The sequence below is a fragment of the Myotis nattereri genome (assembly GCF_964212035.1).
Source record: "Myotis nattereri genome assembly, chromosome: 11".
Taxonomy (NCBI): Eukaryota; Metazoa; Chordata; class Mammalia; order Chiroptera; family Vespertilionidae; genus Myotis; species Myotis nattereri.
Window position 1 is genome coordinate 42,025,644 of NC_138086.1, and position 24,091 is coordinate 42,049,734.

Here is a 24,091-nt window from a genome sequence, read left to right on the forward strand (position 1 = left end):
TTACCAAAGCCACCCACCCCTGAGTGCAGCTATAAGGCAGTTGCCATCTATTTTCAGCTTGCACCCATGGAAGCAACTAATTCATAAACCAAGTCTGGGTTTTTACTCTTCATCTGGTCTTAAGGGATGGCCCATATACCTAGAGGTGTGATCTAAGAGAGAGGACCTAGGGAAAAATACCACGTGAAATGAGGAAGCAGGATCTGATATTACAGGCAGATTCTAGGTCCTCTCACCAGAGCCTCCACCTTATGGCAGGAAAACCCCTGCCTTAGTTGCAGATGTCAACAACAACAATGACTGGCTGGAACCAGATCATCCCCAAATGGAGGAAATACCAAAGACCTGACCCCAAAGCTCACTGTACCATCATTGTAATGAAAACTGACATCGCAAGTAGAGGTGGGGGCCAAGCGGGTGGTGAACACCATGACACTTCCTGAATGGACCATATTAGGAACTCCCAACCTGAAGGTGGAGACAAAATTTGGTGCCACAGGTTTCAAAAACCTGGAACACATAAAATCCCAGGAACTGACTGACGGTGTGCACAACTCACTTGCAAGTTGGCCCACATCCACTCAGACGCGTACTTCTGCCTCTTTCACAGAGGCAATGGCAGAAACACTAGATAGGCTTTGGTGAATAGGAGCCCATGCTTTGTCTCTACTTGAATAAAACTTGCTTTTGTTCTCACTCCAAATCATTCTTGAAATCTTTCCTGTATGAGTCAAGAGCCTGGAGGTCGTCTGATACGAGAAAGGTCCTGGATTGTCTTGGGACAGGGCCAGCTCCCGCTCTGAATAGGTCTGGTGACACAACAGCGATGGATGACATGGGGTTCTGGGCTGTGTGCTCATGCAATTCCCTTGAACCTTCTGGTCCTGCTCTTGCCCAGTCTTGGATATACCAATCCTATCTTACAGTGGCTTCTTGTTGCACCTGCCCAATGTTATGAATTAGAAGATCTGACAGAACCCCAGCTCATGATTGGCAGTTGTGACCATATGATGGTTTTTGCTCCATAGTCAGGTGCTCCATCTGCCATACATCATCAAAAATACAAACCATATATATATATATAATATTTTTTAAGTACATAATTCGCCACTAAAGATGTCATGGCTTTACTCTAAAACCCCAAAGCCTCAGCTGTGACTTCCCCATGGGGGTTTGCCATAAGCTCCAGTTTTCCTACCTCTGATACCCAGAACCTTTGAACCTGCCTGGTGAGCCTGCAGAGCTTTTTCTGCTCACAGCTGGCAGCATTCAGCAAAGCAGTATGAACACTGCTGCGACAATCTGAAAAGGCCTATCAGGAATTATGCTTTCTTCATATTTGGGAAGCTCAGGATGCAGTAATTTGTCTTTAGTGGGATTTCCTGGCATGCTCCTGACCACTGACTCAAACTGATACTGATAGGGCAGGGCCCTGAGTCTTTTTTTTTTAAAGATTTTTTAAAATTGATTTTTAGAGAGAGAAGAAGAGAGAAACATCAAGGTGAGCTGCCTCCTGCACGCCCCCTACTGAAGATCGAGCCCAAAATCCTGGCATGTGCCCTGAGTGGGAATCAAACCAGCAACCTTTCATTGCACGGATGATGCCCAACCAACTGACCCACACCGACCAGGACCTGAATCTTAGGGGGTGTCTTTCACACTTTAGAGAACATGTCTTATCAAAGTTTCCAATGTGCTAGGAACTTCCTTCTCAAATGGTCTGATGAATATGATATCATCAGTATAATGGATGAAAGTGATATTCTCCATGGCATCCTCTTCAAATTATAACAAAGGAAAAGAAAGAATGTATACGATAATCTTTTCCCAATGAACACAAATGGTTTCTCATCCTTTTTTTTTTCTGACAGGGATGAAAAATTATGCGTCTGCCAAATAAATGGCTGTATACATGTACCTGAGGCCATGTTCATTTCTAACTTTTTAAGAAATCCTCACCGAAGATATGTGTGTGCCCCCCCCCCCCCATGTTCATTTTTAATAGAAAAGACCACATCTGGCATTGCAACTGCAGTTGAGGCTGCTACTTAGTGCAGTTTGTGGTTATCTACTGTCATTCTTTATGACCCATATGCGATTATGATGGGAATTAACCATCTTCTGGCTATTTAACAGGGATAGTAATTCCTCCATCACCACCACAAAACACTACCACTACCACCACCATGACCCCAGGTTAAGGTATTGTTTTTGATTTATTTATTGTTTGGCTAAGGGAGGAGCAGTTTTAGAGGTTCCTACTTGGTGTCTTTTTCTTTCCTTCCTTCCTCCCCCCCCCCCCACTATAATTCTTACCCTGTAGGCCAGGGAAATAATGTGGGGGATTTTATGAAGTACTAAGCATTTCTTTTCTAATAATACATTCAGAGGCTGTGAGCAAAACCTTGGTCAGGACTTCATTTATCACCTACCTCCCAGATGCCCCCACTATAATGGGTGCTTTGGGTCCCAGGTACCAGTGTCAATTCGAACACTGCATACAACAAATATTTGGGTATTTCCCTTTCCCTGGCGCACAATTACTGAAGTAAATGGAGGTAAGTCCCTTTGCGGAAGGATTGGGGGGAATCATTACCACGTGTACTTGACATGTATTGCAGGGTCCTCCTGGGACATGGCCTTTTCTTTAGTCGGTGATTTCTGGGTTGCAAACCTGACTAATGTCTGAAAACCAAACAAGAGATCATGATTTCTTATTGGAGCAACTGCTCTCAGCCTCCAGAGTATGATCTATTTTAATGGCACATATTCAGTGATTCCCTTGTTGGTTGTCTTATCTATTTTGCTCCTAAAGGAACTATGTTCTCTTAACCAATTCCACAACTCACTGAGAATCAGGATTTCTTCGGCTGCCTCTTCAACCTTGCCAATTAAAACTACGTGTACCTGGCAAGACAATGGTCAGAAGACCACGACTAATGGACCTCAATATAATGTGCCCTCACTATAATAAAGACCATATATGACAAGCTCACAGCTTGGGTCCAGGATGTAGGGGATGAAGGTAAAGGGCTATTCCAGGCCTTACTTCTAATTCCGTTTTACAATGACTATTATGGAATCGTCTGCATCCAAGGTATAAAGTGTACTGTTGAAAACTTGTAGCCCCTTATTCAGGCTACAATTACATGTCATATATAGGATTCTTAAGTGTCTCATTATTTGGAGATTTGGGGAAATGTCTTTGAAATGACAATAAGTGAGATGTGGCTACCAAAATATGATAGAATGTTCTCATAGGCAAGAATTTAGGTCAAGGGAAAGGAGTCCCTCTCTACTGTTTGCTTGTGAAACCATGCCTAAGTTGTACTTAATTCTGGATACCACACTTTAGCTGGGACATTGACACACTGGAGTGTATTTTCAAATCATGATGGCGAAGGAACCTGAAACCATGTCACCCGAGGCAGGAGTGGTAATTGTGTGGACAATTGTGTTATTGCTGTCTTATCTTCAAGAGTTAACATTTGAAATTTTTTTTTTTAAAAAAAGGAATAAGCAGACGAAAAAGTGGAGTATTCCAAGCCTGGCTTTCAGAGACAGGTTTGAGGCAGACAGATATCAGAGAAAGGACAAAAACATCCTCCAGAGTTTGGCTAAATCCAGCATATCTTTCAAGTGCCTGTGTAGACCTTCAGGAGGTTCTCCCTGCCTCCCCCTGGTTAAGTCAATGACTCCCCTCCAGCATCATCTGGATACTTTTCACCTGTTGCGTGTAAGACAGTGTTTACTCGACTGTGCCTGAGAACAGGTGCCTCCTATACCAGTGTTGTTCACAGTTGTGATCCCTGAGCTTAGTCAACTGCCGGGCATATACTGTAGTAGGTCCTTAATCAATACTTATTGGGTAACTAACTTACCATGAATTATTGAAGGTATAATTCCCTGATAACTATTAAAATTGTGGGAAACATTAATATGGTTCTTTGTGGACGATGTGGATGAATACTGCTCCCGCGGCAGCGCGGTTGGATGTCCTCGGTGCCAGGAGGCCTGCCAACATGACCTCTCTTTCTGTTGCCCTTTTCCTGCCTCCTGTCTTCATGCTGTAGAAGACCTCACGGTCACGAGGTCGCAGCCATCCGCTCCGTGGTGGCGATGAGCGGGACGCGGGAGAGAACTACATTTCCCAGGGACATGCGCGCGTCCCTGCCCGCGCGCGGCGGGGCGAGTGCACCAGGCGCTCGCTCCCTGCAGAGCGCTCGTCGCCTGCCGGAGCCTTTGCCAGGCGATGGGGTGGGAGGCGCTAGAAACCACTTAGCTACAGCCAACCGCCCAATGCAGCACTCGCACGCTCCCCCCGCCAGCGGAAGCTCCTGCGAAGCACAATGCAGCACTGAGGCAGCGCCGCGGTGGAGGCTGCAGCGCCACGGCCGCCGCAGCACCGGCCGGGGCGGGGAGGGGGCGGCCCGGGCGAGCGGGGGGGCGCTGGGCCAGGGAGTCGGACCAGCTGACCCGGCATGAGGAGCTGAGCGTCTCCAGCGAGGTGGCTGACGGCAGCACCATGCAGGCGGCGGCGGCGTCCGTGCCCATCTTGCTGCTCTGCGCCCTGGGGACCTGCCCCTTGGTGCGCGGCGGCCGGGCAGGTAAGTTCGCCACCCTCTGTGGCTTAGGGACGTACCGTTTGCCGGGCATCTCTGCAGCCCTCCGGCGCATTGCAAAGGGACATCCCCATTTCCCGAGTGCGCGGGGAGATTTTCTTTTTTATTTGGAAAAGTGGAGCAAAAATACGTGTGGGGGCGCGCGGATGCATTAGAAGCCTTTGGTCAAATGTCTGTTTTTCTTTTGAAGAAGAGGCATGCGGCGGATGGGGAAGGGGTGCTCTGCTTCTGGGCCCCTATCCTGGATGCGCTCGGAGGAGCGGGTCCCAGGCTCTCCGATTGGTGCCTGCGTCCTTCCCAGCTGGGGTCCGGGAGGGACCAGGAGGTGGAATGTTCAGAGGGGAGGGGTCGGGCCGCAGGACCGACGATTGTGAGTCAGGGTCATTATTTTCGCATTTTCTTCCCATTCCCTTCTTCTCCCCTTCCTGCCTGGAGGAGACGCCTCGTTGACTGAGCTGGAGAGGAGGAATGAAAACGGCTTCCTGGAGCGCCAGAGCATCGTGCCGCTCCGGCTCCTCTATCGCTCTGGCGACGAAGACGAAACGGGGCACCACACGCTGACCACGCGGGTGCGGGGCGACCCCCGCGGCGCTCAGGTGAGAGGCGCGGTCCCGGGAGGGTGGTCCTCTGCGCTGCCCAGCCCACCCGCGACTCCGCGTTTGCTCTCGGTTGCCCTGGAGATGCAGTGTCTTAGGTGAAATGAGCGCCTAAGTAGAAATCCTACTAGTCCAGCAGGACGCTCCCTGCTTAAAAAAATAAAAATAAAAATAAAAATCGGAAATGGGGGACCCCCCCCCCCCGCCCCGAACAACCCCTGGCCAGGGCCTGTGCTTAAGAGGAGTTTGTGCAGTTTGCCTCCAGCAGTGCGGCTACTGAGCGAAAGGGCGGAGACCTCTCCTCTCAAGGAAAAGCAAAAGGCCATGCATGGGCAAGAAGGGATATGATATTAGGGCAGGATTTGCATCATTATTATTGTGGTGGTTGTTTTAATGCTAAGAGAAGACTTATAAGTGATTTAAACCACAACTGGTGCTATAGAAAATAGGAGAAACAAACCTAGACATCCCTAACTAAACTCAAACCATAAAAATAACCTAAACTGAAGGGTTCTCCTCTCGCTCAATATGTGGACCCCAGATTTGTGTCCAATCACCTCCACTTTCTAGAAAAGACGTCCCCCTCCCCGCTTTCTTCGTTGGTAGAAGCCTTCTTGGTGTATTTAGGGCCATGGTATTTATTGGGCACTTGTAAATTATGATTTTAAAAAATCAAAATTTACCAGTTACCTGCATTTGGATTAATATTACACATCCACAGATATGCCTGAAAATTATTTTGCACTTTCTGGTGAATTTCAGTAAATATCTGGGGCTCTGTAAACCTTTTTTGAATTCATATACATCATTCTAGCAACCAGTTCACCTACCTGTAAATGCTTATTAAGACAGAACTTGTTTATGTAGTTGAAATTTTGTAAACTTAACTGAAGCAAACTTACAATTTGTATGTGTAAAATATGTAAAAATAGAAAAATACTATTTAAATTGGTATTTGTAGCCAAATGTTAAAATTTTAATATAAGTGAGGAATTAATTTAAAGGGCTACAATAAGTTATCAAAGTTAGATTATTGCAGTAAAAAATCTAATATGCCAAGTCTTTAATGAAAGATTCCATGATTTGAATTAATATTTGTTAAATGCCCATTTTTTCTTTTTCATTTTAACTTGTTTCCATAGTAAAACTGAAGAAGCAGAGGGCACTGTCTTATTTTTCAATAAGTTAGAATTATTGTTGTGGAGGAATAAATTTTAAACACACACAAAAGTAAATATTGTAATGAACCCCGCTTTGACAATTAGCAACTTAATTACCAATTAATTCAATTATCAGTCTTCTTTTACCTATATCCTACCTATTTTCTTCCCCTTCTTGTATTATTTTGAAGCATATGATATCTTTCATTTATTAAAAGTTCACTCAGCCTTTCTAAAAGGTAAGGATTCTTTTAAAAAATGTAACCATATAATATCTAACATAGACATATATTAAATATGTAAATATGTTAAAATGTATATAAATATATTAAGTAAATATGCTGTATATACACATAATGCATACATATTTATGTTTGTTTGTTTGATCCAGAACCCAAATAATACCTTTCGACTGCAATTAGTGTATTTTGTTTTGAAGTCTCTTTACTGCATAGTTTCTCTACATTTTTGGTTTGTTTTTCCTGAAGACCTGGGGTCTTTCATCCTGTAGCGTTTCCTACAATGTGAATTTTTGCTGATAGAGCCAGTGCTTTAATACAGATCACAAAGCCTTTCTCAGGGAGCAAGGGAGACCGAAGGAAGCAGAGAAGCAGATAAAGGGAAGTGCAGGACTGAACCTGGCAGTGCTGTCTCCGCCGCAGGCTGGTCCTGTCCACAGAACCTCTGCCCTGCTCTGTGTTGGTGAAAGACCAGCGCTTGGCAAAACAGGCCAGTCCTCCTCCGTTGATGGAGCTCGACTTCTGCAGGGTTTTTTTGTTCCTAGGCCTCTCCACTTGGGGCAGAAGATACCTTGGGCCCCTGCAGTTTCTGCTTTCGACAGCAATAAACCTCACAACTGAATAGAATGACTCTGCCTTCTGTGAGGGGTGAATGAATTGGTAGGATTTAGGTTAAACGCACGAAGAGATAACTAATTCAAGCCAGCAATGAAAGTGAAGATACTGTCTTGCCATCAAAGTAATTATCACAGGAAATCATCTCAGTGCCTGGCACGTAGTCAGGTATACACAGCACATCTGGCTGGATGTCTGGATCACCTGGGCAGCCCATGCAGCTTTCCGTGCTCCTTAAACTCGAGTTAGAAATCACTGATACGAGGACTGAATTGGGCAGAGTTGTGAAGACCTACTTGCCATATGCCAACTTTTCCGGCAGTTAGGGAACTAAGGAGTTTTCTTGCATTGTGGCATTTCTAGTTTCCTAAGAGCTGTAATTTGACCTGAAAACATAAGGTGATTGTATGAGGCCCTTGGTATTTCTTTGGTAATTAAATAGATATAATTTATGGCATCTTAGCTATGCTTAGATATTTTTTAGCAACTTCCTTTCTGCTTTAGAAATAAAATTAGGATGATTTTCTGTTAGCTTACAAAACACAAATTCATTTGTTGATTTGTTGATTTAAAGGCATTTATTTACTTGAGCCTCTTCTGTGTACCAATTTCTGTGCAAGGCCCTGGGAATTTAAAGAGAAAAGAGCCCAGCCAGTGTGGTTCAGTGGTTGAGCATTGACCCGTGAACCAAGAAGTCACTGGTTCGATTCCTGGTTAGGGCACATGCCTGGGCTGTGGGCTTCATCCCCAGTAGGAGGCGTGCAGGAGGCAGCATATCAATGTTTCTCTCATCCATGTTTCTAACTCTCTCTAAAAAAATCAATAAAAACGTATTAAAGAGAAAAGGCACATTTTTTACCTTTAAGGGATTTAGAGACAAATGGGAAAATGGATGCGTGAATAGCAGTTACATTCTGCCCTTCTGTGTGTGATTTTCTGGAGGTGGTCCCAGAAAACTGGAAGCAGAGAAGACCTATTATTTAACCCAGGGAACAGTCAGGATGGACTTTTCCCGGGGGATGCAGTGTGAGCTCTGTTTTGAGAGTAGGAATTGGCCAGATTAAGGGGAAGGATCAAGAACATGAAACCCAAGGGGCAGCAAGTACATAGGCACATGGAGTCAGGACACATTTAAAAAAAATATATATATATATATTATTGATTTTTTATAGGGAGGAAGAGAAAGGGATAGAGAGTTAGAAACATCGATCAGCTGCCTTCTGCACACTCCCTACTGGGGATGTGCTCGCAACCAAGTTACATGCCCTTGACCGGAATTGAAACTGGGACCCTTCAGTCAACAGGCTGACACTCTATCCACTGAGCCAAACCGGTCAGGGCAGGACACATTTTTGTTAACCGCAAATAGTTCAGATTTAAGGGACAGATGAGAGAAAACAGGAAAGCAGAGAGATGCTGTGGCATCTTCATGGTTTGCTGAAGAGTTTGGACTTGGTCCTAAAGGCAGTCTAAGATTTTCATAGGGAGAGTTAATTGACCAGATTTGTGTTATCATGGGATAATCTTAATTGTTAGAAATGAATAGTTTTAATTTCAAAGAGTCAGTGAATGGGTTTATTTACTTTAATTAATAGGTAAATGCCAATTCACATACTCATTAAGCTTCACAGAAACTTAGTTTCCAAGTAGACTGAAAATACTGTAGAAATGAATTAATATTTACAAAGCACTTAGAACAATGTTGGGCATGTTGTAAATACTGTGAGTTTTCGTTAAATAACAAACTCCCTCAGGCTTCTTGAGTACTATTTAGTTTTGTGACATCACTTTAATGCAAAAATGATGCCCTAATCACTTAAGTTTAACACATTCCCAAGAGTAATTTACAGATTACTCAAATTTACATAACCACGTGGAATCTAACAGTGCTAGAGATGGAAGAGACCTTAAAGGTCATCTCCAGTAAGTCAGGAGTTATCTCTCACCGGATAAGATCAAGCCGTTGACCCAGAGTAAGGAAACAAGCCATGTATTAAATTTCAGAAAGCTCACAGAACTGTGATAGTATAACACACCTCAATTTTACTCCTCATGTGTCCTTTTTTCAGTTTTTATCACTAAATGGAGCAGAACACATATTTTGGGGAGAAATTTACATTTTAGTTCTGTGGAAATACTGGCAATTTTGTGTGAAATAATAATTCTGTCGGTATGAGTCCATATTGCAAAATATTTCTTTATTACATGGGCAGTTACTTGAATGCATGCTTTATTTTTATCCCAAGTGGGATAATACCGAAAGCTTATTATGCCATAAAGTCCTGGAAATGATAGTCAATGACATATTTGCTGTGGGTAACCTTGCTTTCCTCCAGGTTGTCTACCGCGTCTGAAGTAATTTCAGTCTTGTAAAATAACAATCAACTATAATACTCAAAATGCTCAGTGTCTTCTCTTCTCACTTGAAATTATTTGTGCTGAAGGAATTGTATGTTTGCAGATAAAAGAACAGAACATACTTTTAACGGGACACCCCTATGAGCACGATATCACCTACTGAGTCTTACTGATGATTTGATACTGATAATCATGAAATTGCTACTTTTAAGACTAAGCACCTTACTGGTTACTCCTTGTTTGCTACCCATGTGTGACAGATTTCTGTGGCATCAAAGAAAGGTTACTTGGTGATTTATTTTGTTGTGTGGTCACCCTATAAATTTTCAATAATTTGTTTTTCACCCAGTCATTGCATGTCTCTACAAATAGCAGAATTTCTTTTTGTCAGAAGACTTTGTTGTTAGCAAATAGATGGGCTACTTATTTCTCTGTCTCATTCCCTGGAAAGTGTTGCAGCTTCTCAAGTAGTCGGTCAGGTGCCAAGAACATAGACCTACAGTTTGTCATAGTTTTGGTAATCAGTAACGAATGGGGAAAGTGCAAGGTGGCAGCAAGATGGCAAGAGTAGGAGTGCTCCTTTTTTATGATTTTATTTATACATATGCCTAAGCATGGATGAGCTGTACTTAAAATTGTGCTATTTCACTTGGGAGCTCTGAGTCAGCTTGATGGTAAAGTGTCTGCAGTACTGCTTCCCTGGCGGAAAAGGGCTCCTAGAATTACAGTTTTAGAAGTATTTTGCAAGGAGAGCACAAACCTTGTTTTTTCTTAATGTGCATTTGTTAAACCTAAGTAGCTCAATATTGATAAAATTTCCCCACCAATCATAACTTTGTTCTGCTGCTGTAAATAGGAAGGAGACGTTTCGTAGTTCATTTCTACTCCCCTGCCAATTAAATAGTTAAGAGAAAATGAAATCCAGAATTGTAGGAGTTTCCCTGAAATCTTGTTTTTACTTTACGAGGTTCCCAATATGTATATATTTCTTTGGGGCATCTTTGAAATTCTGCCTAATGATTTTACTGTGCACAAAAAGAACCTGTCTTTCATAGGTTCTTTATAGCTACACATGGAAAATTCTGAATTATTCTAAGAGCTTAGGGGTTGATACAATTTTTTTTCCAGTTTTATTTGCTTTCTTATATTTCAAAGAATGCCAAGTGTTTTTATCATTTTTAATGATTAAATCCCCTCCTAAAAGTCCATGGCCTGGGGCTGGCTTTAATGTCACAACACTGAGAGTGAACCTAGGAGGTCTTCCATGGGGCTCAGATAGGGCCACGTTTATCATTAAGTCCATAGAAAAGCCCCACAGAGAAAAAGAATGGTAATACAAGGAGGAGGAAGAGCTGAAGAAGAGGAAGAAAACTTGAGGGGAGAATAGAGAGTAGGAGGAAGGAAAGAGAATTCAGGAAAAGAAATAAATTCAGTAGTGTTATCATATGTTCTAGTATGTACTAAAATATTTAATCTGCGGTAACTTAATGTGGGGACTTTTTATGTGCCAAATGATTTTCTGAGTACTTGATGTACATAAACTCATTGCAACCTTACAGGAATCCTGTGACAGGTAATGCTTGTCAGCTGCAAAATCACAGAGCTGGAAGGTGGCTGAGGCCACTTGAACCCAGGCACCTCAGCTCCATTGCACTGCCTGTGTGCTTAACCATGGTGCTAAACTGGCCTATGGTAGGAGACCACCAACATTTTCTTAGATGTCATTCGGTGACCCTGGGGTCAAAGATTTCTTACATCTGCCCCATTGGAACTATTTATTTCATTCAGTGCTTGAAAATGCTTGTTAAACTTACAAAGTCTCTTAGAGAAGAAGCTTGCAGAACACAGCAGGGATGATTCATTGCACTACCTAGAGAATGAGAATGGAATATAGAATGAGACTTAACATTTAAAAGGGGAGAAACTTCTCCTGGAGGAGGTGTGTTTTGTTTGTTTGGAACTGGATGTGTACACTGATTATTAGAACTGTGGTAAATCAAAGGTTTTAGTATTCACCAGTCAACACCAAAATTACATATGTCCTTTTTAGTAAAATGATTTTTATAAAACAGAAACATCAAATGCTAAAGAAGGATCCATATTCATATGATCTTCTTCAAAGGAAAAGATGCAAAGTATCTTTTTTTAAATTTTATTTTATTGCTTAAAGTATTACAAAGAGTAGTACATATGTCTCCTTTTTTTCCCATTGACCTTCCCCCGATCTCCCCTACCCCCAATATCTTGCGACCATTGGTTATGCTTATAAGCATGCATACAAGTCCTTCGGTCGATCTCTGACCTCCCCGCCACAACCCTTCCCTGCCTTCTTGCTGTAGTTTGACAGTCTGTTTGATGCTGCTCTGCCTCTGTATCTATTTTGTTCATCAGTTTATAATGGTCTTTATTATTCATAAATGAGTGAGATCATGTGGTATTTTTCTTTCTCTGACTGGCTTATTTCACTTAGCATAATGCTCTCCAGTTCCATCCATGCTGTTGCAAATGGTAAGAATTCCTTCTTTTTTATAGCAGCATAGTATTCCATGGTGTAGATATACCACAGTTTTTTAATCCACTCATCTGCTGGTGGATACTTACGTTGTTTCCAAATCTTAGCTATGGTGAATTGTGCTGCTATGAACATAGGGGTGTATATATCCTTTCTGATTGGTGTTTCTGGTTTCTTGGGATATAGTCCTAGAAGTGGGATTACTGGGTCAAATGGGAGTTCCATTTTTAACTTTTTGAGGAAATGCCATACTGTTTTCCACAGTGGCTGCACCAGTCTGCATTCCCACCAGCAGTGCAGGAGGGTTCCTTTTTCTCCGCATCCTTGCCAGCACTTGTCAAAGTATCTTTTTTGTCTTCAAAAAACAAGTAGCTCCAGGGTCCCAGGGGCACATTGATGCCATGTTTAGCACTTGTTATGTCCATGTCTAGAAATGGATCTAATGTCTGCTGCTACCTCACATGTTCTTTTTAAGCACATGGAAATATCTAAATGGCAACAAAGAGTATCTGCACTCTGAATGTTTGTTGGAGTTTAATGTGCCAGAAATTCGCTTAAAAGAAACAAATTATGGAGAATTATCTTCTATTTCTCCGTAGTGTCCTGACCTCACCTCCAGAGATCCTGGGTGGGGGTATTTTAAAAAATCTCCACAGTGGATTCCAATTTGTACCCAGGGTTGAGGAGCTCTGGGTGTTCTTCAGATTTAAGAGATTTTTTTTTCTTAAGTCTCTTTGGATTTGAGTTAGTTATAAGAGAGTTTGGTATCAGTCTTCTCAATCACTTCCTTGACCTCTTCAGTCATCTACCAGGCTTTTTCTAAAGGATATTTTGGACATTGTACAAAATATTCCTGAGTAACCAGTTACAGTATTAATCAAAGTCTTGGAAAACATCACATGATGTCTCGTCAGGACCAAGAGGAGAGATTGGTCCTGGAACTGTGTTTCCTTCTTTGAGTTGATGCCAAACATTTGGAGGCAGATTGTGGCCTCCTGCAAAGTGAAGGCACAGCGTGAGTTTTCAGAGCAGCTTCCTGACTCTCTCATCGGTGTGCTCCTTCTCATCCTCCCATTTCAGCTCAAAAGTCCTCAGATATCTCTTGCTTCATGAGATTTATCAGCCATGGAAGTCTCGGATCTGTGCACATTATCATATGCACGTTACACTTTGATTAAATTAACAATGAGGATAAAAGAAAAGTAATCTCCGAGAGGTTTCCTCTGTCCATTTTCCTAAAGCAGTCCCACCTCACCCTCTCCTTATTACATCACTTTACTCTGTTGTCTTCTAACACTTGTCAGCATTTGACATTCTTTTTGATGATTGGTTTGTTTATTGTCTTTCTTCCAGTATGCCATCACTAGAATGTGTAAACTATGAGAATAGTGATCTTGTCTCTTTATTCAGGACACATCTCCATTGCCTAGAGTCAGTGTTCAGTAAATACTGATTGAATGAATGAATTTTCCCTCACCTCCAGTTTCCTCATTTACTTAAAATTTTTATTTTATCTTGTAATTGTTCATATAAACAACCTGAAATTCCTTTTGGAACAAGGTAGGGTTCCAAATAGATAAATGCATGAATAATTTTACTCTTTTAAAATATTGAATTTATAGACCCCTTTGATAGTTGTAATTATTTTACAAATAATTAAATAGAGTTCAGTGTGCTGTATTTTAAAATATAGACATACTTCTGGTTGCCAGAGGGGAAGGAGGTTGGGGACTGGGTGAAAAAGGTGAAGGGATTAAGAAGTATAAATTAGTAATCACAGAATAGTCACAGGCTTGTAAATTATAGCATAGGCAATATAGTCAATAATATTATAATAACTATGTATGGTGCCAGGTGAGTACTTGAAGTATTGGGAGGAACACTGTAAAGTAAATGAATGTCTAACCACTATGCTGCACACCTGAAACTAATACAAAATAAAACTGAATGTAAACTGCAATTGAAAATTAAAATTAGAATAAAAGGAAAAAAATAAAAATAAAAATGCTTTTATAAAAAAACTGATTTTATACTTCTAGATCAGTGGTTCTCAACCTGTGGGTCACAACCCCTTTGGCAGTCGAACGACCCTTTCACAGGGGTCGCCTAAGACTATCCTGCATATCAGACATTTACATTACGATTCATAACAGTAGCAACATTACAGTTATGAAGTAGCAACAAAAATAATTTTATGGTTGGGTCACAACATGAGGAACTGTATTTAAAGGGCCAGAAGGTTGAGAACCACTGTTCTAGATGTTTCTTACTTCTGATTTCATCATTTGAGTTGCTTTTTTTTTTTTAAATATATTTTATTGATTTTTTACGGAGAGGAAGGGAGAGAGATAGAGAGCTAGAAACATCGATGGGAGAGAAACATCGATCAACCGCCTCCTGCACATCTCCTACTGGGGATGTGCCCACAACCCAGGTACATGCCCTTGACCGGAATCAAACCTGGGACCTTTCAGTCCGCAGGCCGACGCTCTATCCACTGAGCCAAACCGGTTTCGGCTTGAGTTGCTTTTAAGATATAAATCTGTTTTTTCCCCCAGCACAGACTATTATATGTAATTTCATCCTGAAAATAAAATTTTAAAAATGCTGTATCATAATCCAGAAATATCAGCAATTCTAACTGGAAAGAGAAAGAATAAAGAACTTAATCCTTTATCTGCCCCACTCCTCACCCCTGCTCAACAATCTATTTGTTGTTTATATTGAAGAAAATTTTCAGAATCATGTTTATCATCAAGGGTAAACAAATACTTTTCTTCTCCTTTTTAAAAATTAATTTTGTCCCAGGGTATTTTTAAGACTTAGCAATGGTTGCCCTTTTGTTGTATTTTTTGGCCCAAGTAAAGAACATTAGATAACTCTTTGAAGATGGGAAATCAATGATGCTTTCCCAGACAGACCTCAAGAGCTCACATTTTGCCAGTAGTTTTAGACTTTCCTACCCAAGGCAGAATTATGATAAAAATGGGGAAGAATATTGATGCTGAGATACTGAGAATTCTCATTTAATTTAATTTCTGAGTTAAGTTTAGCATGATGTTCTTAGAGTTCTTAATGATCCTGCATAGACAATGTTCTCTCATATTTAATGAAGGAAAATACTATTAATTCATAACTTAACCAATTTAATATGAAATCTACTTGAGGTCATCGATTAATGAGTTGTTTAGGACATTTCTTTTTTAAAAAAATTTTTATCTTCCAATTACAGTGATGTACTATATTATATTAGCTTTGAGTATATAACCCAACGATTGGGCATTTATATTACTTACAAAGTGATTACCCTGATAAATCTAGTGCCTATCTGATACCATGCATAGTTTTTACAATATTATTGACTGTACCCCCTACATCTCCCTGACTATTCTAAAAAAAAACTATCAATTTGTACTTCATCCCTTTGCCTTTTTCACCCATCTCCCCAACCCTTCTCCCATCTGGCAACCGTCAAAATGTTCTCTGTATCTATGAGTCTGTTTCTGTCCTGCAGATTTATTTATTTATTTAGATTCCACATATAAGTGAAATCATATGGTATTTGTCTCTCTCTATCTGACTTATTTTACTGAGCACAATACCCTCTAGAAGATTCATCCATGTTGTTGCAAATGGCAAGATTTCATTCCTTTTTATGGTTGAGTCATATTCCATTGTATAATATATACACTACTACTTCTTTATTCATTTATCTATTTAAAACATTTTTTGTTAATCCTCAAATATGGGGGATATTTTTTCCATTGATTTTTAGAGAGAGTGGAAGGGAGAGAGGAAGGGTGAGAAAGACAGTGTACACTGAATTGTACATTCGAAGCGAATATAACATTAAAAGAGAGAGAAACATTGATGTGAGAGAGACACATCGAATGGTTGCCTCCCATATGCACCCCAGCCAGGGCCGGGGTGGAACCTGCAACCCAGGTACATGCCTTTGACAGGGAATTGAACCTGCTTGGGCTGATGCTTTAACTACTGAACAAACCAGCTAGGGCTCATTTATTTATTGATGGACACTTAGGTTGCTTCCATATCTTGGCTATTATAAATAACTAGAGGCCCAGTACACAGATTCATGCACCAGTGGGGTCCCTCAGCCTGGCCTGTGGACATCCCCTGAGGGGTCCCGGATTGCGAGAGGGTGCAGGCCAAAGTGAGGGACCCCATCGGTGCACAATCAGGGCCAGGGAAGGACCGCGGGAGGGCTCCAAGGGTGTGTCCTGCTCATCTCACCTAGTCCTGATCGGCCTGACCCTAGCCCCCTGGCGATCAGTGCACGTCATAGCGACTGGTCAAAAACTGGAACAAATGGTCAGACACTTAGCATATTAGGCTTGTATTATATGGGATGCTGCAATCAACATATGGTGCATATATTTTTTCGATTTAGTGTTTTAGGTTTCTTTAGATAAATACCCAGAAGTGGAATTGCTGGGTCCTTCTTTGTCTTTTATTATAGCCTTTGTTTTGAAGTCTGTTTTGTCTGGTTAGGACATTTCTTAAATGTTCTGATTATGAAATCATGAAGTTTGCAGTTATCATAGGGTGATGGGGTGTAAACATTATTTTATGTTTATTTATTGGATAGAAAAACATTGAGTGAAGGCATGCATCCTCATCTTCATTTTTATTTCTTCCCAACATTGAACACAGAGCCTTGTACATAGCAAGTGGTCAACAAACCAATATCAACTGAATGAATCACTGGTGCCATGACTTATAGAGCCGTTCCATTCTTATGCCCCCAGATCTCTCTTCTCATATCAGGTTTTTTCTGGTCAATTATTTCTTTTCTCTTTCTTTCCTCCTCTCTCAGTACAGGTTCTGTCACTTTCCTGTTGCTTCTTTCCATTTGTCATTTTCTTGGAATTCAGCCTTGCTCTGCTTTCCCTTATGACCCCACTCTATTTCTGTTGAGTGTCTCTTTTTCTCTTAGCAACTACAGTAAAAAACAAGTCCCTGAAAGGTTATTTACATTCAGTGTTGGGAGCCATCTCTGCTGCACCGTGCTGGACCTAACTTATTTTGGGATTTGAAAAATGTGTTATAGTTCAACAAGCTTTGCATTTAACTACTTACCATTAAGCATGTGAGTGTGTGTGTGTGTGTGTGTGTGTGTGTGTGCGTGTGTGTGTTTCTTTATTCCTGTTTGTTTCTTTTGTTCCCCTTAAATTGTTTCTATTCCTTCTCTTCTTTGGGTGTGGATTCAGATGTCCCTTCTGCTCTTCACTGCTGGACTAATCGCCTTTCTAAAATCATTCTCCTGTTCTCATTGCTCACAACCCCCTAGATTTAAACACTGAGTTATGTGCTCACTCCATCCTCCACCCTTGTTGAGCATGTCACTTCTTCTCAAAGTCTTCCAGACTGTTCCATTGCCAGTTGCTAGAGGACTCAGACACAGTACTAAGGAATGATGAGGCACTTTTACAGGTATATTGAAAGTAAAACTTGCCTCACAGGCCTGTCATAAAATCATCCCTGCTTATGTGTGTGTTCGGGTGGGTTGGGAGGTGGGGATTAAAGCACTGATCACTTGGGTGTGTCAATAGAAGGTGTCCCCATGAGATAGACTGTCATTCCTATCCACCATCGTTTGTTTACTGCTTAGCACTGTGCCTGATGCATAGTGGATGCTCAGCAAATATTTATGTTCTGTCCTCTGTTTGAGTTTTCTGTCTCAAAGATGCAGAAAAAATGTTCTGTGACCATTTGTTACTGATTTTATATACTGTTGGTGTATTTTCAACCAGTTGCAGTATTTCTTTCCTCCAGATTACTCGTCTTTTGTTGGGATGGGTTCAAGAGGAGGACGGGCCTCCTTCCACATTTGTGCCTTATCTCTGACCTCTTTCTTCCTCTTCCCCCACATGTATTCTTGCTGGCCCAGCAGAGCTACCCTGGCTATAGTATTCCCAGGCTCTGGGAGAATCCCATCACCTTGAGCATCTGAACTGAAATACTGTTCTCTTGCTTCAGGTGTGAGGCAGGACTTATTAGGAAAGGCAGGGCCATGATGATGAGGAGAGGGAACACTGGAGAAAGTGGTGGGAACTCAGACAATGATTGGTACACTGTCATTTTACCTCATAAAGCCACCTTGCTGTCTCTTGGCTGCCTTAATCACTGTGACAAAATCATTCATGTCAGTTTATAGACCTGTCTCTCCCAACAAAAATAAATCCAAGCTATTTAACCTTTGTGTGTGACTTTATTCACCAGATTTTGCCATTTGCTGCCTAGAGCTGTATTTTCTTTAAGACAATGATGTGTGTCTTCTCAGAGAGTGACACAATATTTTTGATGGATCTGAACTCATATGACATGGAGTTCAGCCAAGGAGTTCCCTTGATATTTGTTCTCAGAGTTTTGATTTTTTTTTTCTTTAACTGTAGTTTTAAACTGAGGCCATATCCTTCCTTCCTTTCTTTCTTTCTTTCTTTCTTTCTTTCTTTCTTTCTTTCTTTCTTTCTCTCTCTCTCTCTCTCTCTCTCTCTCTCTCTCTCTCTCTCTCTCTCTCTTAGACAAGTTTCAGGTACATCTTGTCTAATAATGTTTTATTTTTTCAATTTACTGTTCTTTTAGAGGCTTACAAGGTAATATAAAATATTTTACTGTCTTTGTTTCTTAGGTGGTAGATGTTACCCATATAGTACTGTGACTCCATGAGATCTCCATGCCTCTAAAAGCTCTGCACATCTAATTGAAACCAGAAAGAACACCCCTAGAGACCAATCCCTTTAGAATAAGTAGAGCCCACAGGGAAGGATGGCCCTCTGGACTATTTTGAAGCATATACATGCTAGTGTGAATGAAGGATCTGAAAGTAGGTTTAAGATCAGAAAAGAAAATAAGGGCTTGTGGTGGAGAGGCAATTCCATCAAAATGTTAAGATCCAGTAACTGGCCCACAGAAATTAACTGTTTTCACGACTCCAACTGACCTACTATAATATAATCTCAGGAACAAAATTATTCATAGTTTAAAAAAATATTTTTATTCATTTCAGAGAAGAAGGGAGAGGGAGAGAGAGATAGAAACATCAAGGATGAGAGAGAATCATCAATCGGCTGCCTCCTGCATGCGCCTATTGGGGATCAAGCCCACAACCCGGTCATGTGCCCTTGACTGGGAATTGAGCTGTGACCTCCTGGTTTATAGGTCAATGCTCAACCACTGAGCCACGTCAGCTGGGCCATATTTTAATTATATTTAATAGGTTTTTCTAAGAACTTTATTGAAATATAATTTACATATCATAGAATTTACCTATATAACAAGAGTCTACAATTCAGTTTATTAGTATATTCAAACAGTTGTACAATCACCACCACCACAATCAATTTTAAAGCATTTCCATCACCTCAAAAAAGAAACCTCACACATTCTCCAAACTCTCTCCTGTACTGCCTACTCTCAAACCTAGGCCTAGGCGGCCACAAATCTACTTTCTGTCCCTTTAGACTTGCCTCTTCTAGACATTTCATACACAAGGAATCTTACACTATGTGCTCTTTTGTGACTAGTTTTTTCCATTTAGCATAATGCTTTCGTGGTTCATTCATGTTGTAGTATGTGTTACTTCATTCCTTTTTATTGCTGAATGATATTCCATTTTCCATTAATTTTGATGAACATCCCCCCACCCCTTTTTGGGGAATTATGCATAACACTCTTATTAACATTTGTACAAAAGTGTTTGTTTTTTTTTTATTAAATCTGTATTGTTCAAATTATTACAGTTGTTCCTCTTTTTTCCCCCCATAGCTCCCCTTTACCCGGTCCCAACCCCACCCTCTACCCTTACCTCCCCCCCCACTGTCCTCATCCATAGGTGTACGATTTTTGTCCAGTCTATTCCTGCACCCGAGAATAGTCAGTCCACTCCCTTTCTATGTCCCTGATTATATTCACCAGTTTATTCTGTTCATCAGATTATTTATTCACTTGATTCTTAGATTCACTTGTTGATAGATGCATATTTGTTGTTCATAATTTGTATCTTTACCTTTTTCTTCCTCTTCCTCTTCTTAAAGGATACCTTTCAGCATTTCATATAATCCTGGTTTGGTGGTGATGAACTCCTTTAGCTTTTCCTTATCTGTGAAGCTCTTTATCTGACCTTCAATTCTGAATGATAGCTTTGCTGGGTAAAGTAATCTTGGTTGTAGGTTCTTGCTATTCATCACTTTGAATATTTCTTGCCACTCCCTTCTGGCCTGCATAGTTTCTGTTGAGAAATCAGCTGGAAGTTGTATGGGTACTCCCTTGTAGGTAACTGACTTTTTTTTCTCTTGCTGCTTTTAAGATTTTCTCTTTGTCTTTTGCTCTTGGCATTTTAATTATGATGTGTCTTGGTGTGGTCCTCTTTGGATTCCTTTTGTTTGGGGTTCTCTGCGCTTCCTGGACCTGTAAGTCTATTTCTTTCATCAGGAAGGGGAAGTTTTCTGTCAGTATTTCTTCAAATAGGTTTTCAATATCTTGCTGTCTCTCTTCTTCTGGCACCCCCATAATTCGGATGTTGGTACGCTTGAAGTTGTCCCAGAGGCTCCTTACACTATCTTCATATTTTTGGATTCTTTTTTCATTTTGCTTTTCCGGTTGGGTGTTTTTTACTTCTTCATATTTCAAATCTTTGACTTGATTCTTGCAATCCTCTAGTCTGCTGTTGGGAGTCTGTATAATATTCTTTATTTCAGTCAGTATATGCTTAATTTCTAGTTGGTCCTTTCTCATAACCTCGAGGGTCTCACTAGATTTATTGAGGGTTTCACTAAATTTATCGGCGGTTTCTAGAAAAATTCTTGAAAAACCTTATAAGTGTGGTTTTGAACTCTATATCCAGTATTTTGCTTTCCTCCATTTCTGCCATTTGTGACCTGTTCCTTTGTCTCTGCATTTTTTTATGCTTCCCTGTGTTGACCGAGTGGCTTTCTGTGCTAGGTGTCCTATAGGGCCCAGTGGCTCAGCCTCCCCAATTACCTGAAGTGGACACTCTTGGTGCACCCCTTTGTGGGCTTTGTGCACAGTCTTGTTGTAGTTAAGCCTTGATTGTTGTAGGTATCCCTGGGAGGAATTGACCTCCAGGCCAATGAGCTGTGAGCATCAGCTTTGTCTACAGTGGGAGAACTTCTGTGCTGGAGACACCCTTATGGGGCAAGACTTGCTTCAGTGGTGCTTTGGTGCTCACTGAGTCTGCCCCTTGAGTGTGTCACTTATGGATGTGAAGAGTTGTAATCTGGTATTGTCTCACACTAACCACTGGATACACTGGCTCTTGGATCTCCAAGGAGGTGCAAAGCCAACCATTGCCTGGGTCACCAAGCAGGAGCTACAGAGAGATCTTCAGATTCCTCCTCTTTGTATTGGGTTTGGAAGTGCCAGTTGAGGCCCAGCTGTGTAGCAAGGCAGGCTGCTGTTTCTGGATTGATTGCTTTGGGGCTCCCTGACCCAGATGCTGTCTGACAGGTTTTAGGCTGAGAAAGGAGAGGCCATTCATATGCAAAAGCCACTTTGCACAGCTTAGGTGGGGTTGTAAATTGGGTGGGGCAGGGTCTCAGAGAATCATCAGGAAGGAGCAAACAGCAATGGCTGCCAGTCTGCCTTGCACTGGGGAGGTCCCAGCACAAGAACAATGACTGCTGTGAGCATCTCTGTCCGGAAGAAAGCTGCCCCCGTTTTCCTGCCCCGATGCCAGTTTCTCCCCATATGTGTCTGGGTCCCCCAGAGTCTCGCCTGGCACTGGAGTTATGAGCAAGTGGGAGTTTGTATCTCCCTCTTGATTAAAAAAGCAGCGCACTCGGGTACCAGCCTGTTCCGTGCCTCCGCACCTCCTACCAGTCTCAATGCACTTTCTTCTTCACCTCTTTAGTTGTAGAACTTCCACTCAGCCAGCTTTCCTGCAGTTCTGGATGATAGTTGTTCTGTCTTTTAGTTGTAATTTTGATGTGGTTGTGAGAGGCAGCAAGTACAGGTGTTTACCTGTGCTGCCATCTTGGTTCCTCTGTGTACAAAAATTTTTGTGTGAACATATGAAAACATGCACACACCAAAATCAAAGGAAGTCATTGTGAAACAATACTTTCATCCATAATACATGCAGCAGTATACATTTCACTGTACTCTGTTTTTTGTCATATTTTAAAAAATTCTGGCCAGGTTATGCTTAAGTGTTTTCAGAGCCTTATAATGGATCATGATCTGACCTACAGATTTAAAAACTGTCTCACAGGATTCCAGACAGACGAGCCTAATACCTACAAGGCAGCTCTTTTTTTGAGCAGCTCTGAGAAAGGTTTTAGAAGGTTGAGTCAATGTGTGCCTGCTGGAGCTTCCAGCCATTAATTTTTATTTCTTGTGCGTTTACTGGCAACAGTATTAGAGACATCTCTATGCTGTATTACTCATTCCTCCCCCCTCCCCTTTACAATATATTTTTATTGATTTCAGAGAGGAAGGGAGAGGGAGAGAGATAAAAACATCAATGATGAGAGAGTATCATTGATTGGGTTGCCTCCTGCATGCTCCTCCCCCCGCCCCCCCACTCCCCTCGGGGATCGAGCCTGCAACTTGAGCGTGTGCCCTGACTGGAAGTCAATCCATGATCTTTTGGTTCATAGGTTGATGCTCAAGCACTGGGCCACACAGGCTGGGCCTTTCCCCTTTTTTTTTTATCCTCACCCAAGGATATGTTTATTGATTTAAGAGAGAGAGAAAGGAAGAAAGGGAAAGAGAGACAGAGAGAGAAACATCGATGTGAGAGAGAAACATCTATCAGTGCCTCCCATATGCACCCTGACTGGGGATCGAACCCTCAACCTAGGTATGTGTCCTGACCAGGAATCAACCCACAATCTTTTGGACGATGCTCCAACCAACTGAACCACCCGACCAGGGCAGTGTTACTCATCCCTTAGTTGTTATGTGGCATCAATGAAATCAACCATGCAAAGATGCTTGTGAAAAAAATTTTTTTTATAATTGTAAAAAGTTTTATGTTTTGTAATAGTTCAAGTTTACAGAAAAGTAGAGAAAATAATGTGACAGACACTCTTGTACTCACCATCCAGGTCAACAAAATTTAGTAGTTTTTTTTTTTTTTTTAAGGACATAACTTTATAGATTGAGTTGATACTTTCCTTCCTTTCATTTCTCCTCCCTTCCCAGAGGAAATTACCTTGCAATTGGTGTCATTTTGCCTGGCTTTCTTTTCATACTTTTACTACATAAATATTTCCATAAACAATTGAACTATTTTGTGTGTTTTTTAAATATACATATTTGGTATCATATAGATCCTTTTGCCACTTCTCAACTTTGATTTTCAATCTCTTATGTTGATACAGGTAAAATAATTGAATTCATCCTTTTTTATTGCTATCTGGCTTTCTGTTTCATAAACCTACCAGTTATTTATTTTCCCTTTAATGACATTTATAGACTGTTTCCAAGTTTTTGCTCTTATAAGCAGTGTATGCCATTGATATATACATGTATTTCTGTGGGGTATGTATTTGGAAGTGAAATTGTTGGCTCTTCAGGTTTGTATCTTTTCAGTTTTTCTACATATTGCCACATAGTACAGTGAAATACCAATTTATATTCCACCATCAATGCATGAGGCTTTCTGTGCATTGCCATCTTCATCATCGTTTAGAATCATAGGACTTTTAAATGTCTGACAACATTGTGGGTGTGAAAATGGTGTTTCGTTATTTTACTTTCCTTTTTTTAAAAAAATATATTTTATTGATTTTTTTACAGAGAGGAATAGAGAGGGATAGAGAGTTAGAAACATCAACGAGAGAGAAACATCGATCAGCTGCCTCTTGCACACCTCCTACTGGGGATGTGCCTGCAACCAAGGTACATGCCCTTGGTCGGAATCGAACCTGGGACCTTTCAGTCCGCAGGCTGATGCTCTATCCACTGAGCCAAACTGGTTAGGGCTTACTTTCCATTTTTATGA

General features: G+C 41.2%; 1 protein-coding gene across 13 annotated transcripts in view; it reads left to right on the forward strand.

The window, feature by feature from the left end:
• The first annotated feature begins 4,422 nt into the window (after window positions 1-4,422).
• Window positions 4,423-24,091, forward strand: part of ADAM22 (ADAM metallopeptidase domain 22) — a 181,649-nt gene continuing 161,980 nt past the window's right edge. For all 13 annotated transcript variants that reach the window (XM_081102591.1, XM_081102592.1, XM_081102583.1 and 10 more), the window contains exons 1-2: window positions 4,423-4,607; window positions 5,058-5,218. In XM_081102591.1, coding sequence (XP_080958717.1) covers window positions 4,526-4,607; window positions 5,058-5,218 — 243 coding nt within the window. In that variant the 5' untranslated portion in view covers window positions 4,423-4,525. The remainder of the gene's footprint in view (window positions 4,608-5,057; window positions 5,219-24,091) is intronic.